Source organism: Ptychodera flava, chromosome 12 (assembly GCF_041260155.1).
Source record: "Ptychodera flava strain L36383 chromosome 12, AS_Pfla_20210202, whole genome shotgun sequence".
Classification (NCBI taxonomy): Eukaryota; Metazoa; Hemichordata; class Enteropneusta; family Ptychoderidae; genus Ptychodera; species Ptychodera flava.
In genome coordinates, this window is record NC_091939.1 from 5,454,366 (window position 1) to 5,472,094 (window position 17,729).

Sequence of the window (17,729 nt, forward strand, 5' to 3'; positions counted from 1 at the left end):
CTGACTGTTATTGCTGAACTGGGTTATATAGCCCAGACTTCTATTTGTAAACAATGTTATTGCACATCTTACAAAATGCGTGTGTGTTGTCAAGGCTAATACTTTGTAGTCCGACATTAGGGAGAACGTTTATCCCTTTTGATATTATGCAAACCAGTACAAACAGTCAACCGCAAGCCCCACAAATATAGGTGTTCGTCAAGAAAATAGATCCCTGGGTTTACAGCTTTTAAATAGACAACAATCTGAAATAGATTCACTGTAAAAAAAAGTTTCATCGAATTCTTTCATATCCAGACAGTAGTGCAGCCCCAGCTCTCTACTGTATGAAGTCGGACACGCTGATCCATATTCAATGACATATGGTTGTATCAGTGTACCTACTATAGTGATGATTGGAATTTATTCAAATGTGCCCGATATTCTACATAGCCTTGTGTTTTCCGTATTTTGCTTGCCGTGATTATTCATCGACTTGCCATCTTTCTTTCATTTCTTATCAATCCCAGATCCTTGCGAGCCAACTAACCCGTGTTTGTATGGTGGCACCTGCACCAAAACGTCAGCAACAACATATCTGTGCCAGTGCCCTGCTGGTTACGGGGGACAAACTTGTGAGGAAGTCCCAAGTAGGTGTAAACCAAACTATTTTACTGCAGACACTTAAAGCGAGATCTCGCTTCTGCTGTCGATGATTTCACATTTCATCGGGGGGAAACGTTGCTATATACATGACTGAACCTAAGAAGAAGTTTTACAAAATTATCAAATTAAAAGTTAGCGACGTTCTCTCAACTGGCACGCAATTTGCATCACGTCAGAGCAAAGCGATAATCAAACTTCAGCTGTTTCTATACAGTTCCGCTGTATAAAAAATTTATCAAGGTGCTCATCACTTTTGTGCGCATTGCATTCTCACAGGTCTCATGCCGCTTCATTGATTTTGACTGAAGACTGTTTTTTCAGAACATTTGATAGACTGTAATAGGTATTTTACTTTGCGTTGCTTTAACAAAAGCCCTTTTTTTCATGTTGGTCTGACTGCAAACCAACTGTTCTCTTGTTGCTTATGTTATTTTAGTTTGAACATTGGCTTCACCGCGTCTGTGAAGTTGTCAGTTGTTCAGCTAGTCCATGTGTATATCTTTGTATATCTCTGTGTGTATGTTTTTAATATGTCTATATGTTTTTCTGTCTGTTACTTGGTCTATGCTTTGTCTGTTTATCCAGTCATCTATTTTTTCACATTTAATCGTTCATGTAATTTTTTCTCTCTCTTTGAATTATTTTATCTATTCACTTTTTTGCTCATGTGTTCACACACGTGAGCATATGTCGCAGCGATGTCTGTCTGTGTGTGTGTCTGTGTGTGTGTGTGTCTATCTGTCTGTCTGTCTGTGTGCTCTATATCTCAAAAACGGCTCATCGGATCAGAATCAAATCTGGTACATTGATTTAGTTTGCAAATGGCAAGAACTTATTAGTTTTTGGCGGGTGTGGCTTGCTTACTTTTTGCTCATTTGCATAATTAATTATTTTAGAAAAAACGGATATACATGGAGAATGACTGAACACAATCTGATGAGATTTGCTACAAATGTTGATCACACCAAAATGTATCAGCCTTGAAAGATATTAAGGGTTGACATGAAAGATAATTGCTAATTTGCGTATTTAAGAACTTTCCTCATTAGGGATATATATCTTAATTGGATGGATTAAAATTGACGAAACTTGGTATGTATATTAAAGATACTATGATATTAACATTATTGAAAGTCATTAAGCATTTTTACTTCAGCCAATTCCTAATATGCATATTTAATGAACTGTCCTAATTAGTGATATATATATCTGAATTGACAGACCAAAGTTGATGAAACTTGCCACATATATTGAAGATACTATGATACAATATTCTTGAAAGCCATTAAGCTTAAGCATTTTTACTTCATCCAACTCCCAATTTGTATATTAAATAAACTTTTGAAATTAGGGATTTATGTTTGAATTGACTTGACCAAAATAAATGAAACTTGCAATGTACATTAAAGATACTATGATATAACATTACTGAAAGTCATTAAGCATTTTAGTGCAGCCAATTCCTAATTTGCATATTTAATGAACTTTCCTAATTAGTTATATATATATGATTGACTCGACCAAAGTTGATGAAACTTGCTATGTACATTGAAGATACTATGATGTAACATTATTGAAAGTCGTTAATTAGTTTTACTTCAGCAAATTCCTTATTTGCACATGTAATAAACGTTTCTAACTAGGGATATATATGTGAATTGACTAGACCAAAGTTGATGAATTTTGCTACATATATTTAAGATACTATAATACAACATTATTGAAAGTCGTTAAGCATTTTTACTTCAGCCAAGTTCTCATTTGCACATTTGATGAACTTTCTTAATTTATCTGTCTTGACTGGACCAAAGTTGACGAAACTTGCTATGTACACTAAAGATACTATAATACAACATTATTGAAATTAATTTAACATTTTTATTCCAGCCGATTCATAATTTGCATATTTAATGAACTTTTCTAATCAGGGATATAGACTGGGATTTACTTGATCAAAGTTGGCAAAACACGCTATGTACATTGATGATTATACCAGGTTATAACAATATTGAAAGTCATTTCGCGTTATCATGTCAGCTAATTTATAATTTGCATATCTCATAAGCTTTCACAGTTTTGCATATATAGCTTGGAGGACTTGACCAAATGCTATATTAAAGGTATACAGTCACCTGTAGTCTAAATATGCCCATATATGGTCAAAGGGGCGTTCCTTGGTATTGAAAATGCCCATGTGAGGGTTCTGCTTTTAAAAAGCGGCCACCTACTTAAAATGATTGGTTAGATTTACTTTTTCCATGGTAACTGTGGCACAATTGGAACACGTGACAGTATACGTTTAATTGGTGATACAATGATAGCACTCAAAGAAATTAATTATTTTTATTTAAGCTAATTACATATTTGAATACTTAATGACCTTTGGGCTTGATCTGTGGTGAATATTGTTTGTTCATTATGTTGATCATAACATTTTCAATGAAGTTGCAAACATGTAGCAAAGGTTCAAATTTGCACATAAATGCAATATAATGAAACACGTGAGCATTTTCAGTTCATATCTGGTCTATGATGTCTCAGAGTTTCCCTATAACTTTCACACCTGATCTACTTTGGAATTTTCCGATTTTGTTATTTCTTGGTATTTACAGACAAAAAAGTCTACTTTCTATCCAAACACGGCAGTAAAGTTTGGGGTGTTTTTTCATAAACATTACTCTAACACCGAACACCGAACAATGGAGTTAATTTGTAAGGGAATACATATTTTTTTTTACTATTTTAGGACAATAATTATTTATTATTAACAATGCAAACATATATGAAGTCTTTATTTACAGAAATATATTATAAACCATCTTATCATTAAATTTACCGCTTCTATGTATCAATTTTGATGTCGACAAATCTTGTTTATAAGATGACACGACTGAATGTATAAAGGTATGATTTTCGGCAAGACTGGAACATGGAACAATGATTGTCGATATATTTACATTTAACTTTAAATTTTAAATTTCAGTTTTTTAATTAAAGATTTTTAATATTTAATTTCAATTTAATTTTTATTCCTGTTCATGTTGTTTTATTTTTCTACACTTTATGTTTATAGTACTGCTCTTTGTCACAATCTGTGAATTAAACGCGAATTATCTGCTCATTTAGTCTTGTGATTTACGCATTCCACTTGAAACTTCTTTGCAGAAGGAGGAACGCCATCTATTATGTAATCTCTTGTAGAAATAGATATTTGTCTTTTTTACTGATAAGATCTCTTGAAATTTAACAGATGGCAATGACACGTTACCATGTGAGTCCAACCCTTGTCAAAATGCGGGACTCTGCCAAAGCGGTGTTGACTCGTACACGTGCTCATGCGTCGGTGACTGGACGGGAGTGAATTGCGAAAGGCGTAACGGGTCAAGTAATGGAATCATAATATTGAAAGCTACCTCGGCATCGGGAATTGAAGCTCTACTCAGCGCATCGTGAATAAGCCGTGCTCTGCGCAGCTAACATTCGCAAACTGTGATTGCTTGACCACGTGCATTGTACAAACACTTCCTTTCGGCAAGCCTTTGTCAGAATGCATAATTATCTGGGAAATAGCCTGTAAGCTTGGTTATAGTCATATCTAGGAAGGCGCTTAAAAACTGACGTTGCAGGGTCAAGTCGCCATCTTCTCTTTAATAGTTTGTTATCTCTGACGTAATGGGCCATAAGACCAAAAGAAACTATGTAAGGGTTTCGGCAGAGATATATAACAATCTGCAGGCCAATTTTTCCATTCATTTGCGCGGTCTTTTTGAATCAAACAAAACGGCAAAACTTGATGAATGCAAATTTAGAGAAATATAAACTGGAAATTCTTTTTTATTTCGTCGTAATTGTTTAACAGACCAATGACTATAGGCGGTGGAGGCAATGTTTAGAACTAGACTGAAAGGTTCAGTCGTGTGTGGGCGCTCCGGCGCACTGCGACCTGCGACCCTTCTACTGAGCGCCCGCACATGACTGAATCTTTCAGTTTATGTTTAGAACATGGCCGTAGGATTAGGCGCTCTCGTTTCTAAAGTACAAACTGACGAAAGAAAGGAGCATCAACGCATTTGTTAGTGCCTAATCAGATCAAAAAGGCTTCAGAGACCCTATTGCTCTCAACTTGAAGCACGGGAACATCCCTGATACCATTTCAAGATGGCGAGCTCATCACTATAAATGGTGTTTGAATTCATCCGCACCGCGCAGTAATAGCTAAACATATAGATTCTTCTGTCGACACGTGATCTATTTCATCTGTTTTAGTAAATTCAAAGTTTTGGCAATTTTTCAGAACCCAACACAATAAACGGGAGAAAAAGGCGAACTTATTTTTTTTAAATTGTGCGACCTACACTGAGAAGCATCTTTCCTCAGAACTACCTTACTTTGGGAGCCTGTGTAATGTGGTTGCCGCAAGCAAGCAAACTACCGATTTGCCTTGTCATACTTTCGCATTTTGGCACATGGTTCAGGTGTTTGAGCATGCGCAAACTTAAAAGAGGAATCTGAGTAGCTGTATTTTTAAACTGTCAGTAATTATTGTCCATTTTATGACAGAATTAACATTGTTATGGTTTGCTCTTTCTACCGTGATGGGAATGCTGGTCTAGTTAAGCTTATGTTTTCTGATTGTACTTCAAACACAATTTCGGTCAGTCCTTGATTGCTCTTCGTTCAACGCAGCTGTTTTCGACTCAAAGATTTGTAGAGAGAAAAAAAAAACTCAGAGCTACAGTCTTTCATAATTATCTGAGATGAAAGTCAAATCACAGCAAAGCCGAGAGAAGGAAACGATTTGATCATTCGAAAGATACAACGACCAAGTATGCTACTTTAACACGTGCGTTTTGTCCTTTCTTCAGAAAGTGGATGCGTGGATAACGGAAACCCTTGCCGTAATGGTGGTACTTGCATTGACCGTGGCAATGGCGCCTACTCATGCATGTGTCCCGTTGGATTTGATGGATACAATTGCGGCAATGGTAAGTAACAGTAGAAACTATTAGGGGATATTAATGTATTACAAGTATGCTGTTAAGCCTGGATCTTCTTGGAAGATGATGCGGCTTTGTGATAAGTTGTTTATTTATTATTTTTGATTCTTTAATTTTGAGTTTCGAAATCCATCCACCAACATCTTAATAACAGAACTGCTCAGATGCAACTGTTAATCTGACAGCAGCAAGATGACAGCGGTAAATTCACTTTTCGGAAGGGTACAGTTTTTACATCAGAGAGCATGTAGAGAGCGCCCTCGAGCGACAGATCTTTCAGTCTGTGAATGATCTGAGTTGCAATTTTCTAAGTGTATTGTCATTTCAGAAATCAACCCCTGCCTGAGTGATCCATGCCGAAATGGCGCCCAATGCAGAAACGAAATATATTTTTTCGTTTGTGAATGTCCGGATAACTACTACGGCAGTCTTTGCGAGAATGGTACGTCTTTTTTTTCTAGAATTCAGTATTCCAAGTCAAGATGCCTCTCTTGTTTGTTCGCCTTACATAAACCGCAACTGTAACACAAGTTTTTCAGAACCTTGTTTAAAGTCCCGATTAAGAACGGATATCAAATAATGGTCTTTTGGGGGATTGTCGTTAAGGAAGGAGAAACATACAGGAAAAAGAAAATCGGAGGCAGAATGTTGCTGAACTGACCGTCTCTGGTTTACTTCAACATACTTCCGTTGAGTGCAAGGAAAATAGAATACATCAAGTAGTTCAGGTACCGTAAAACCGCCTTCAAGTAAGGTCTCGTCGCCTGAAAAAGTAGTAGTACTTGCGAAATTCGTCCCGACTTAAACACCGTTTACCTTCTTTTTCCAGAGCGCAATCCATGCGCAACAAACCCTTGTCTGAACTATGCATCCTGTGTGCACTTGGGTGGCGGTGTCTACACGTGTAACTGCCAGTCAGGATTCGTAGGCAGCCACTGTGAAACAAGTAAGCATTTATGCAGCCCAGTCCATAACTTCTACACACCAGGGACACCAAATATTCCTGTGTGCTATTCATCGCTGTATCATCTCTTTAATGAATCTTTCTAATAAACTATACGTCGATATGAATGTTTTATAATTAGTTGGCAATTTAGCATCGAATGTTTTGACACGAAAATCGGTCCATGTTTATTTCTTTTACCAAAGGCGAATAAATACTTTGGTATGTCATGGTTTCATAGATATGTGTTATTGTGTGTTAAAAGAAGAAAAGTGTAGTACACAGGTCCATTTCGATGTTTTTTGAGATGTTTGTTTCATTTGTCTTCAGGAATTAATGTTTGTGACAGTAATCCTTGTCAGAACGGTGGTTCGTGCACTAATCTAGTTACGTCCTATCGGTGTGTTTGCCCTAGCGGCTACGCTGGAACTCATTGTGAAACAGGTAAAATGTTCCTCCTCCCTCCCTCCCCCCCCCCTCTCTCTCTCTCTCTCTCTCTCTCTCTCTCTCTCTCTCTCTCTCTCATTGATTATACATTCGTTTGCTAAATAAGATAGAGAACCTGTGGGATAGAAGATTGCAGTTTTCCATTGAATGCAATACACAGTGTTTATCAGGGAATACTAGCTTCCATGCTTGCTCCTAGAAATGCTTACCTCCTGACCCTCAAGAATTATCCATAAGAATGACATGAATCACCAGATATCCTTTTTGGAAATCGCTTGTTTACATCTAATACCTCCGGATTAATAACACAATATAATGCAAATAACGATCTCTCTCGTATATGCTTTGTGTTGGTACTATGAATGATCGCAAATTTGCACAAAAACGCCAACAGCAGGCCGCAATCTGATCTGAAGTTTCATGTATGATAGGAATATGTATGCGTGTTTCTGTTCTGAATCTATCATTAAGACATGCTGTACTTTATAGCAGAAACCACGGTTTTATAGTTTCGCAAGGAGACTCTAATACGGCCTGGTAAAACAACTTATACACGCTTCAGTGCTTACAACAAATTTAAACTGTCCTTTCCAAGTAACGTGTTCATCAAATGACATCATCAACAGGCGATCGCGTTATGTATCTGTATCTGTTCGATCTACGTTTACACTATATTCTCCTCTTTTCAGTCACAAATTATTGTCTGAGCGTTCCGTGTCTCAACGGTGGCACATGTACCAGCAGTCTTACTGGCTTTACCTGTCGCTGTGGAAATCGATTTACTGGAGATACCTGCCAAATTCGTAAGTAGACAACGTGAACTTCCCTTCTAGGTGAACCACTTTTTCTGCCAATAATTTACATATATTTCTCGATTACTAAGAACGGTTGTTTTTTTTGCTGCCGTTGCGTTTAGAGTTCTCTTCTCTGCCCTAGAATCAATCGTTTATGCCGAAGCTTGGTCAGAATTGAGTAGTCATTGTCGACAAAAACGTCTTTACTTTCGCCGACATCATCACCGCAGCATGAGTCGTCTCCTTCATCATTACCATTATCATCATCAGCAGCAGCAGCAGCAGCGATGGTCGTAGGTTATGCCTGGGAAAGAAAGATAAAAACAGATAGACATATACAGATAGGCAGACAAATGGGACACGTAGATGGGCGTAGGACTGATACGCACAGATTTACTCTCACATGTCTATAATTTCCCTTCCAATCTATTCCAGCTGTTAACCCCTGCGATAGCAACCCATGTCAAAATGGAGCCGAGTGTGTCAACTACTATGGATACCATTACTGCGTCTGTCCGAGTGGTTTCCAAGGAACGCTGTGTGAGAATGGTAAATATAGTTCTCTCACTCATTTTGATTTCTTGCAATTTTGACGTAAAATCGCCTCCAGTACAGATCTTGTGAGATCTGATGTGGAAGGTCATAACCATAATCATGTCAAGGCTTCGGCAGAATAAGTTTGAAAACAGGAAGGAAACAGTTACTGCGTATCTCATAAAATATATAATATAGCTTATGATTGTCAGTTTTGAGTCTACACATTCTATGGAGAACAAGAAACAAAGTCTCTCGGACTCAAATATTAGCAGGTCGTATTTCTTCTACTTTGGCATTCAGTCAAATTATTTAAAGATTGCAAGCAAAGAAAGGACAAAATTAAAGATGTGTATTTGCTAGAAGCTTGAGTGCTTTGATCTGTTTCAACACCGTGACCTCCCTGTGACCTTTCAACTTATGACATGTTAGTGACGGGTCAGGTAGGTGATGGTACTATTGCGCACACCCCTTGATGGAGAGACAGTTGTATCAAGGAAATTAAGTTTAACATATCTATATAGTGAGTTTAATTTTCATTCTTGAAAACCAAGTTCTAACGTGTAACGTCATTATTTGAAATTGCATCGGAAAATATCTCAATTTCTGTCAGAAAACACTTATCGTTCGAACAATACATTTACTATACATTTTTTTCTCGCCAAGACGTGAACGAGTGTACCAGTAACCCGTGCAAGAATGGAGGTACCTGCGTAGATGGCGCTTCACAATGGACATGTGTTTGTGTCGCTGGATTCTCTGGTATCCAATGCCAGATAAGTACGTCATCAAACTTCATCACCTCTATGACGTCATACTTACAAAGAAGATATTTGGAAAGATGAAACACTTATTGCTACATGTTCATGTTCTCAATCAAGACTGCGGCGTCAAACTGTTCCATGCAAAATCGAAATGTCCTACTCTGTTACTGCAAATATTCGAATCCATTAAAAAGGTTTTCATACTGCTTGGTGTGGGAAAAGACCAAATAACTTATGAATTTCAGAACGACAGAAAACTATTTAAATTTTATCTCGAGTCTGATCTAAACTTCTTTTACGTAAAACTGCGTCTCGCCAACCGGATTGAAAAAAAAATATTTAGAAATTCAAAATCCTCTCTACAGCAATCGTTGTCTCGCATACTGTTCAGTTGACGACGATTTCGCGTGTGTAAATGAAGTGGTATTTTGAGTTTTTCGGTTATTTTATGTACGATCTTCTTAAACATTTGTGCCAAGCCCATAATTCGCTGATCCTGTTTATCTTACAGATGATAATGAATGCATCCCAGATCCTTGTCAAAATGGCGGATTATGTTCAGATCTCGTCAATGATTACGGCTGTTTCTGCTTGCCAGGGTACACAGGCAAAAATTGCGAAACGAGTAAGTTTAGATCAACATCTTTCTACTATGTATGTATGTATGTATGTATGTATGTATGTATGTATGTATGTATGTATGTATGTATGTATGTATGTATGTATGTATGTATGTATGTATGTATGTATGTATGTATGTATGTATGTATGTATGTATGTATGTATGTATGTATATATGTGTGTGTGTGTGTGTATGTATCTATGTGCTCGGTTCAGTAATGATGAATTGATATTCAATATCAAAGACAGTCGGTACATACAACTGATCATCTTAGGTCGTGCCAAGTTAAACAATAGGTTGGCCGGACTCGTGTTGACATTTGCTGATGAATTTCGAAAACTAATTTAACAAGCGTGAAATGTGTATGATTAATTACCATTTTCCTTGCATTTTACCAGATATCGGAGAATGTGCAAGTAATCCGTGCAGGAATGGCGGTACGTGTATTGACTTAGTGAATGGATTCGAATGTAGATGCGCAAGCGGCTGGGGAGGCGTCACCTGTCAGACAAGTAAGTCTACCTAATCTCCAGCTAGCGTCAGAGGAACATGCTATCACACCTTCACAATAACCAATATTTACAACATTATGTCGTATTTTAAGCGTATGCCATCAAGGTAAGCGGTGCTCGGTTTTGGACGGTAATTTTAACTCAGTCGATTCTCCTACATCGTGTCCGATATTGGAGCCATGAGTGCCTCTTAGTTAGTGCTTTTATCCCAGATGTAGATCGGAGATCACTTCTGTGCAATTATCGCATGTGTTTCTTTTTAAGTTTGCCCTGATGCACTAATATGGTGTACACAGGCAGGTTTTTCCTGACTCCAATGCTTTCAACTGGAAACTGCATAATTTATTCAAGCATGACGACAAACAATAGGGTGAAGAAAGGAATGAATGAGTAAAAGGAAGTCGAGTTTTCCCTTCATGTGATTATCATGTGACAGGGTGGGTCAATTCTGCTATCAGGCTATGTCATGGCGTTTTAATATGTTCATGATATTGTAAGCAATTACGTAGTTCTTTTAAGGTAGTTTGTGCCTCGAAAATCAAACACTTAAACTTTTTCTCAAACTTTACTCATGGAACCTTTCAACTATCCTCTTTTTAAAATCGCGAATAAAAATTAGGGGTACCAGACAAACTAACTACTCAACAGTTATCGATATCTAAAATTCAAAATGGCCACCATCCCCCGTGTTAACTTTACGGAGAAATATAAATTTCGAAAAATTAAGACGGTGATTGTAACAGTTTGAGAGTCCGAATATCTGTCCCCGAGGCCCATTCTATCTTAAGACGTTGACAATCCGCCCTTTCTCCGCCTCTTTCAGCGGTTGGTTGCATCGCCAGCTACACGATCGCCGGGTGTGACGGCATCGAAATCCGATCTCCGAACTACCCTAGTGACTACAACAACAATGATGAATGCCTGTGGACCGTAAGCACCTCGACCGGAAACTCAATCCGTGTCATCTTCCACGACTTCAGCACAGAACAGAAGTTCGACGAACTGAATATCGGCGACGGCTCCCAGAGCGAGAACATCGGAACCCTGGTGACTAGACACACCGGTGATCAGCTACCGAGGAACGTCATGTCCAGCGATGGTACCGTTTGGATTCGATTCACAACAGACGGGGACAAAACAGAGCGTGGTTTCAGAATCGAGCTCCAGGATGAGTGCATGCCAGGTATCACAATATGACAACATTTTTTGTTGGGGGGTGGGGGGGGGGGGAGGATACGTGTATAATCACATTTCAATCAGGTGCAGCGCTCGAACAAGTCCCGCACCATTGTCTCAACTTGCAAAGGTGTTGTCATAATTATGTTTCAGCATGGACAGTAGAGATACTACTGTCTATGGTTTAAGTGGACCTTGTAAACGGCACATTAATTTCGCATGCAAGATGATTATGCTTGTTTTAAGTTAAATGCCAAAATATGCATGATTTTAAAACACACTGGATACCGAAGCACGGCCTACCCTCGTTGTATATCTTTAAAAAGAACCCTCGTTGTATATCGTATGATATCTTGAATGCATCGCATGCGTGCATGATGTAGGACGAAAATGTTCATCCTCTTTTGCTGCACTGTGTCAAACGTTGTGGTGGCACAGGCCTTTACAGAGCACAGTCCACTGTCCAGTGTGATTTTACACGAAACGAATAGATATGGTATTGTGCATTATGAAGACGTGTTCAAGCTGGATATGCAATCTCAAACGGGGTGAAGAATGATGAGGCACAGCGTTAACAGTATTGACACTCTACCACAGCGATTTGAATTGCATGTCCCTTTTTGTGTCTGTTCGTTATTGGAATGGTAAATCTTCGCGGGGATATTTCGAGATGATTCTGCCATCTGAAGTATGCATGGCTTACTTATATCCCGCCTGCCGTTAATCAGTGCACACTGTTGCAATCAATTATCACAGTATTTCATTTCACGCAATTCAATAATTGTTGTGTTAAACCCTCGTCAGGTAGGACCTGTAAAGAAAGGGTTTGCTGTGAAAACCTTACGGAATCAAATGAAGGAAGGCGCTAAATATCTAGTACTTTACAATATTGCAAATGTGGTGGTTCAGTCGACGGACGAATCGCTTGCAAGCCCTTGCCCTATCGCCCTCACCCCTCGTATAAATGCTCCCGCTTGCTTCACAAGACGTTGGCTTTTCAGAGTTACCGATAATTATGGTTGGTTCCAAACACTAGATATGTGAAATTTCAATTCTTCATTCCAGTTTCCGATCCATGCGCATCCAACCCGTGCTTGAACGCCGGTAGTTGTATGTCTACTGACAATGGATATGAGTGTAACTGTGCGGACGACTATGATGGAGTTAATTGTGAACAATGTGAGTATTTTTACCTATGTTATTATTTTATTCGGAGATATTTGTAGCCGTACAGTGGGTGTAATTCTAATTGAAACATTTTCTTCACCGTAAGCTTATTTTAAACGTCTTTTTCTGGAACCTTTGAGCCAGAAAGTATTTAATGACTATCCGATAAGTTTGAATGATTTTTCTTGCTGTAGATAATCACATTCATTTCTTAACTTTCTACGATTTTTTTTCGTAGATCGTCCCAACCCATGCTCATCTAACCCTTGCAGCAACGGGGGTTCATGTCGAATATTGGATTTTGGTACCTCCTTTGACTGTATGTGTACCGCAGACTACGAAGGACCAAGATGCGAGAACAGTAAGTCATCTAGCTCGTCGGTGTCCATTTTTTTCTATCAGTAACCCATTTATACATTGAATTCTAGCGGTATACCCTAATCTTAAATTTGCCTATGTTCTCACGGTATGGAATTATTTCTCTTTATACGAGAAAAAAAAAAATTATCTGTTCAACGGGCCCGACCGACCCATATTTGGACCACTCCACATTTTTTTTTTTTTTTTCCAAAATCTTTATGAATCTGAAGAAACGCGGAGATGTTATTCAGTGAACATCTGTCTGTAAGATGAATGACCTTCACATTTTCGATGACATTGACTTGAGTGAGATTGATACAGGCTATGATTTGAAGAGTAAAGGTGGAAGCGCATCACAAACCCGGATCACAAACATTTGGTCAAGGTGAAGGGCAGGGTTAATACGCCGTGGAAAATAAACTATTACGCCACGTGTTCCGTATAGCATAGACACTCTGTACTGTATTGTTTCACTGGCGTTTATTTCACGTCCGAGTGGTTGTACAGTCTATGTTTTCTAGTGTTCGTATTTTCAGTGTTCCTTGAAAATTCTTTATTGTTCTTTGAGTCATCACTCGTTCCGATTTCGTCATGGCTTTCTCCTATCGAATGTGTGATTGTAAGCAGCAGTTCTCACTGCAGGACGGACATGATTTGTGTTTCCGTTGTCGAGAATGCACAAGGAGTCAACCTTGTGACATTTGTTTGACTTGGACACAGGACGAATGGTCTAATTTCGCTCCCTCGCTCGACGACGTCACCCCGGACATCCCCGGGGCTGACCCGTCAGTTTCTGAGTCGCGAGTTTTGGTTGGAATGCACCGTGCTCATATGGCTGGTGACACCAACACAGAAATTAGCTCCGTTAGATTCAGGTGCCGCCAACGAAGCTGTTCGTGCAAAAAGGTGTTCGTGCGAAGTTTTTCAGTGGGCGGGCAGATTTCAAAACTAATCAGCGGGCGGGGAGAAAATATCGATATTTACTGTGGGCGGGGAAGAAATTTCATTACTTTCAGCGGGCAGGGAGAAAATTTTTGTTGACAGTGGGCACCGGAAAATACGTAGAGGGAGGGGAAAGCGGCGTTCTTAACAATGTTCCAAGGTATACTGCTAACTGCTTGCATGGTTTTGTGTTGATCTGGGTTGCATAGTGGGCATCTAGTTGGCAATGGGGAATTTCAGTAGTAGGGAGAGGGCAGCAGGGAGCTTGTATTGTTGTGAGGAGTGGGGAGCAGGCAGACTGTAGATACTGGAGGGCAGTGGGCATCAAATTCAGTGGGAAGGCACATTTTCAGTGTATACCAGTGGGAGGGCAGTTACGAATAGCTCTCACTTCCCCTCCAAGTTTTAGGTCAGGGTCAAAAATAAGAAAATCAGTATATCAGCCTTCAAAACAGATTTTGTGATGATTTTGAGAAATTCATGAAATTTACCAGTTGGCGGCACCTGTAGAGATTGAACTGTAGAAGTGAAGGCAAAGAAGCTGTTCTGAGACAACCAACCCATGTCAACAAAAATTGAAAAAATCATGAACGTACTAAACAACATATCCAGTATATGTTATTTGACTAAGAAAAAGCATGAAACACACAAAAAGTGTTTATATTAATGCTCTGTTCAAGAAAAACCAAAAGAAAATCAAAAAAAAAAATAAAAATCCGCCCTACCTACCCAACTTTGAAGTCATCCCGCCCGTTGAACAGCTTTTTTTTTTTTTTGGCCTTAGGCGAGAAAAAAAAATTATCTGTTCAACGGGCCCGACCGACCCATATTTGGACCACTCCACATTTTTCTTTTTTTTTTTCCAAAATCTTTATGAATCTGAAGAAACGCGGAGATGTTATTCAGTGAACATCTGTCTGTAAGATGAATGACCTTCACATTTTCGATGACATTGACTTGAGTGAGATTGATACAGGCTATGATTTGAAGAGTAAAGGTGGAAGCGCATCACAAACCCGGATCACAAACATTTGGTCAAGGTGAAGGGCAGGGTTAATACGCCGTGGAAAATAAACTATTACGCCACGTGTTCCGTATAGCATAGACACTCTGTACTGTATTGTTTCACTGGCTGGCGTTTATTTCACGTCCGAGTGGTTGTACAGTCTATGTTTTCTAGTGTTCGTATTTTCAGTGTTCCTTGAAAATTCTTTATTGTTCTTTGAGTCATCACTCGTTCCGATTTTCGTCATGGCTTTCTCCTATCGAATGTGTGATTGTAAGCAGCAGTTCTCACTGCAGGACGGACATGATTTGTGTTTCCGTTGTCGAGAATGCACAAGGAGTCAACCTTGTGACATTTGTTTGACTTGGACACAGGACGAATGGTCTAATTTCGCTCCCTCGCTCGACGACGTCACCCCGGACATCCCCGGGGCTGACCCGTCAGTTTCTGAGTCGCGAGTTTTGGTTGGAATGCACCGTGCTCATATGGCTGGTGACACCAACACAGAAATTAGCTCCGTTAGATTCAGGTGCCGCCAACGAAGCTGTTCGTGCAAAAAGGTGTTCGTGCGAAGTTTTTCAGTGGGCGGGCAGATTTCAAAACTAATCAGCGGGCGGGGAGAAAATATCGATATTTACTGTGGGCGGGGAAGAAATTTCATTACTTTCAGCGGGCAGGGAGAAAATTTTTGTTGACAGTGGGCACCGGAAAATACGTAGAGGGAGGGAAAGCGGCGTTCTTAACAATGTTCCAAGGTATACTGCTAACTGCTTGCATGGTTTTGTGTTGATCTGGGTTGCATAGTGGGCATCTAGTTGGCAATGGGGAATTTCAGTAGTAGGGAGAGGGCAGCAGGGAGCTTGTATTGTTGTGAGGAGTGGGGAGCAGGCAGACTGTAGATACTGGAGGGCAGTGGGCATCAAAATTCAGTGGGAAGGCACATTTTCAGTGTATACCAGTGGGAGGGCAGTTACGAATAGCTCTCACTTCCCCTCCAAGTTTTAGGTCAGGGTCAAAAATAAGAAAAATCAGTATATCAGCCTTCAAAACAGATTTTGTGATGATTTTGAGAAATTCATGAAATTTACCAGTTGGCGGCACCTGTAGAGATTGAACTGTAGAAGTGAAGGCAAAGAAGCTGTTCTGAGACAACCAACCCATGTCAACAAAAATTGAAAAAATCATGAACGTACTAAACAACATATCCAGTATAGTTATTTGACTAAGAAAAAGCATGAAACACACAAAAAGTGTTTATATTATATGCTCTGTTCAAGAAAAACCAAAAGAAAATCAAAAAAAAAAAAAAAATCCGCCCTACCTACCCAACTTTGAAGTCATCCCGCCCGTTGAAACAGCTTTTTTTTTTTTTTTGGCCTTATACGCAAAAGTACAATATCAAGGGCAGGAGTCAAGTTTCTCACACAGAATCGTCATACGCCCTCAACGGCAAAGTTATGAGTTTATACAAATGACAAATATGCCTACCGGGGTGAAATTCAGTAATTTTTTCGATCGGATTGGGATTCAAAGCGTGCGGCACCTAGTCGATCTTGCCAAGATATCACAGTCAAAGTATTTTGGTGCTAAATCGCCAGGCTAGATCGCCAACCTTGCAATACAGAGGGGCTAAAGGTACGTAACAGCCCTGTAGGCAAATTGTTCTTTTGGTAGACTAATATGCAGTTATATTATTTTTGCAAACCCCCGGGGGACTAATATAAGATATAAATACAGGTTTCAAAATTTCGTTAGAGGAACCGTACAAATCTTCGCTGTTGTACTGTTATTACCACAGTTAGAACCGCTTTAAGGTGTGGTATTAGTTAACTAACATACTGTAACAAACTGCAAAATTTTTCATCAAAGATGACATGAAAACAACTCATATTAAAATATCTTTCAAAAGCATAGGAAATTAAAATCTGCTTGCAAATGTTTCGTGTTTATGGTAAAGATTAACGTCTGTCAAAAACTTGATACCGCTTTATTAAGTGTAATGTATCATTTGAAATCAGGGTTTATGTAGGGAAAAAACCATTTTGTTTTCATTGTCTTTTGAAGTTCTGAAAAAGTGATTAAAGTCATGAAAAGTAATATTGGAATGCCTCTTATTCCAAACTGAAGAACAGAATTGCGGTTACGCTGTGTAGTATTTAAAGAATGAAATATGATAATTTCACAAAACTTGATTCAGCCACGACTAAAATTGGTGTAAATTTCAGATATGAAATTTCAGTTGTTGTCATGAAAATATTTGCCACTTTTGCTGTTTTATTTGTAAAAGAGAAACGTTAGAAATTTTTTAACTCCACTAAATACATCTCTGATATTGCCTGGGAAGTGCTGTATTCCGATGGGTTACAGAGTAAACTCTTTCTTCATCGAATATAATACAGAGATAATGTTTCGTTAGAACGACATTGATGGTAGGTCAGTCGATAATTTATCGTGGAATGAAGTACTTTAAACCACCAAACTTATGACATACATGTAGTTTAAATCACAGTAATTTAGTACGGTACGGTAGAGGAGAAAGCAAGACCATCATGGATTTCATTATTGAGCAGTTGAGAATGTTTGCCAGCGGTTATTAAAGGTATACTGTCACCTGTTCCAATTTTGCCAAAGTTACCATGGAAAGAGAAAATCTAACCAATCACAGCTTTTTAAAAACAGCGCCCTCACATGGGCATTTTGGATACCCATTGATCATATATGGGCATATTTAGACTACAGGTGACTGTATACCTTTAATCCTATAGAATGCAAGTGTATAAGTATGTTCATTATTTCCCTTTTCACTTTTGAAACGCCAGG

At 38.9% G+C, this 17,729-nt stretch overlaps 1 protein-coding gene across 37 annotated transcripts in view; it reads left to right on the forward strand.

Moving 5' to 3' along the window:
* Positions 1–17,729, forward strand: part of LOC139144781 (fibropellin-1-like) — a 74,391-nt gene that overhangs the window by 44,759 nt on the left and 11,903 nt on the right. For all 37 annotated transcript variants that reach the window (XM_070715515.1, XM_070715514.1, XM_070715520.1 and 34 more), the window contains 13 exons: positions 510–629; positions 5,511–5,630; positions 5,971–6,084; positions 6,472–6,588; positions 6,916–7,029; positions 7,722–7,835; positions 8,262–8,375; positions 9,027–9,140; positions 9,636–9,749; positions 10,145–10,258; positions 11,082–11,441; positions 12,500–12,613; positions 12,840–12,962. In XM_070715515.1, coding sequence (XP_070571616.1) covers positions 510–629; positions 5,511–5,630; positions 5,971–6,084; positions 6,472–6,588; positions 6,916–7,029; positions 7,722–7,835; positions 8,262–8,375; positions 9,027–9,140; positions 9,636–9,749; positions 10,145–10,258; positions 11,082–11,441; positions 12,500–12,613; positions 12,840–12,962 — 1,752 coding nt within the window. The remainder of the gene's footprint in view (positions 1–509; positions 630–5,510; positions 5,631–5,970; positions 6,085–6,471; positions 6,589–6,915; positions 7,030–7,721; positions 7,836–8,261; positions 8,376–9,026; positions 9,141–9,635; positions 9,750–10,144; positions 10,259–11,081; positions 11,442–12,499; positions 12,614–12,839; positions 12,963–17,729) is intronic.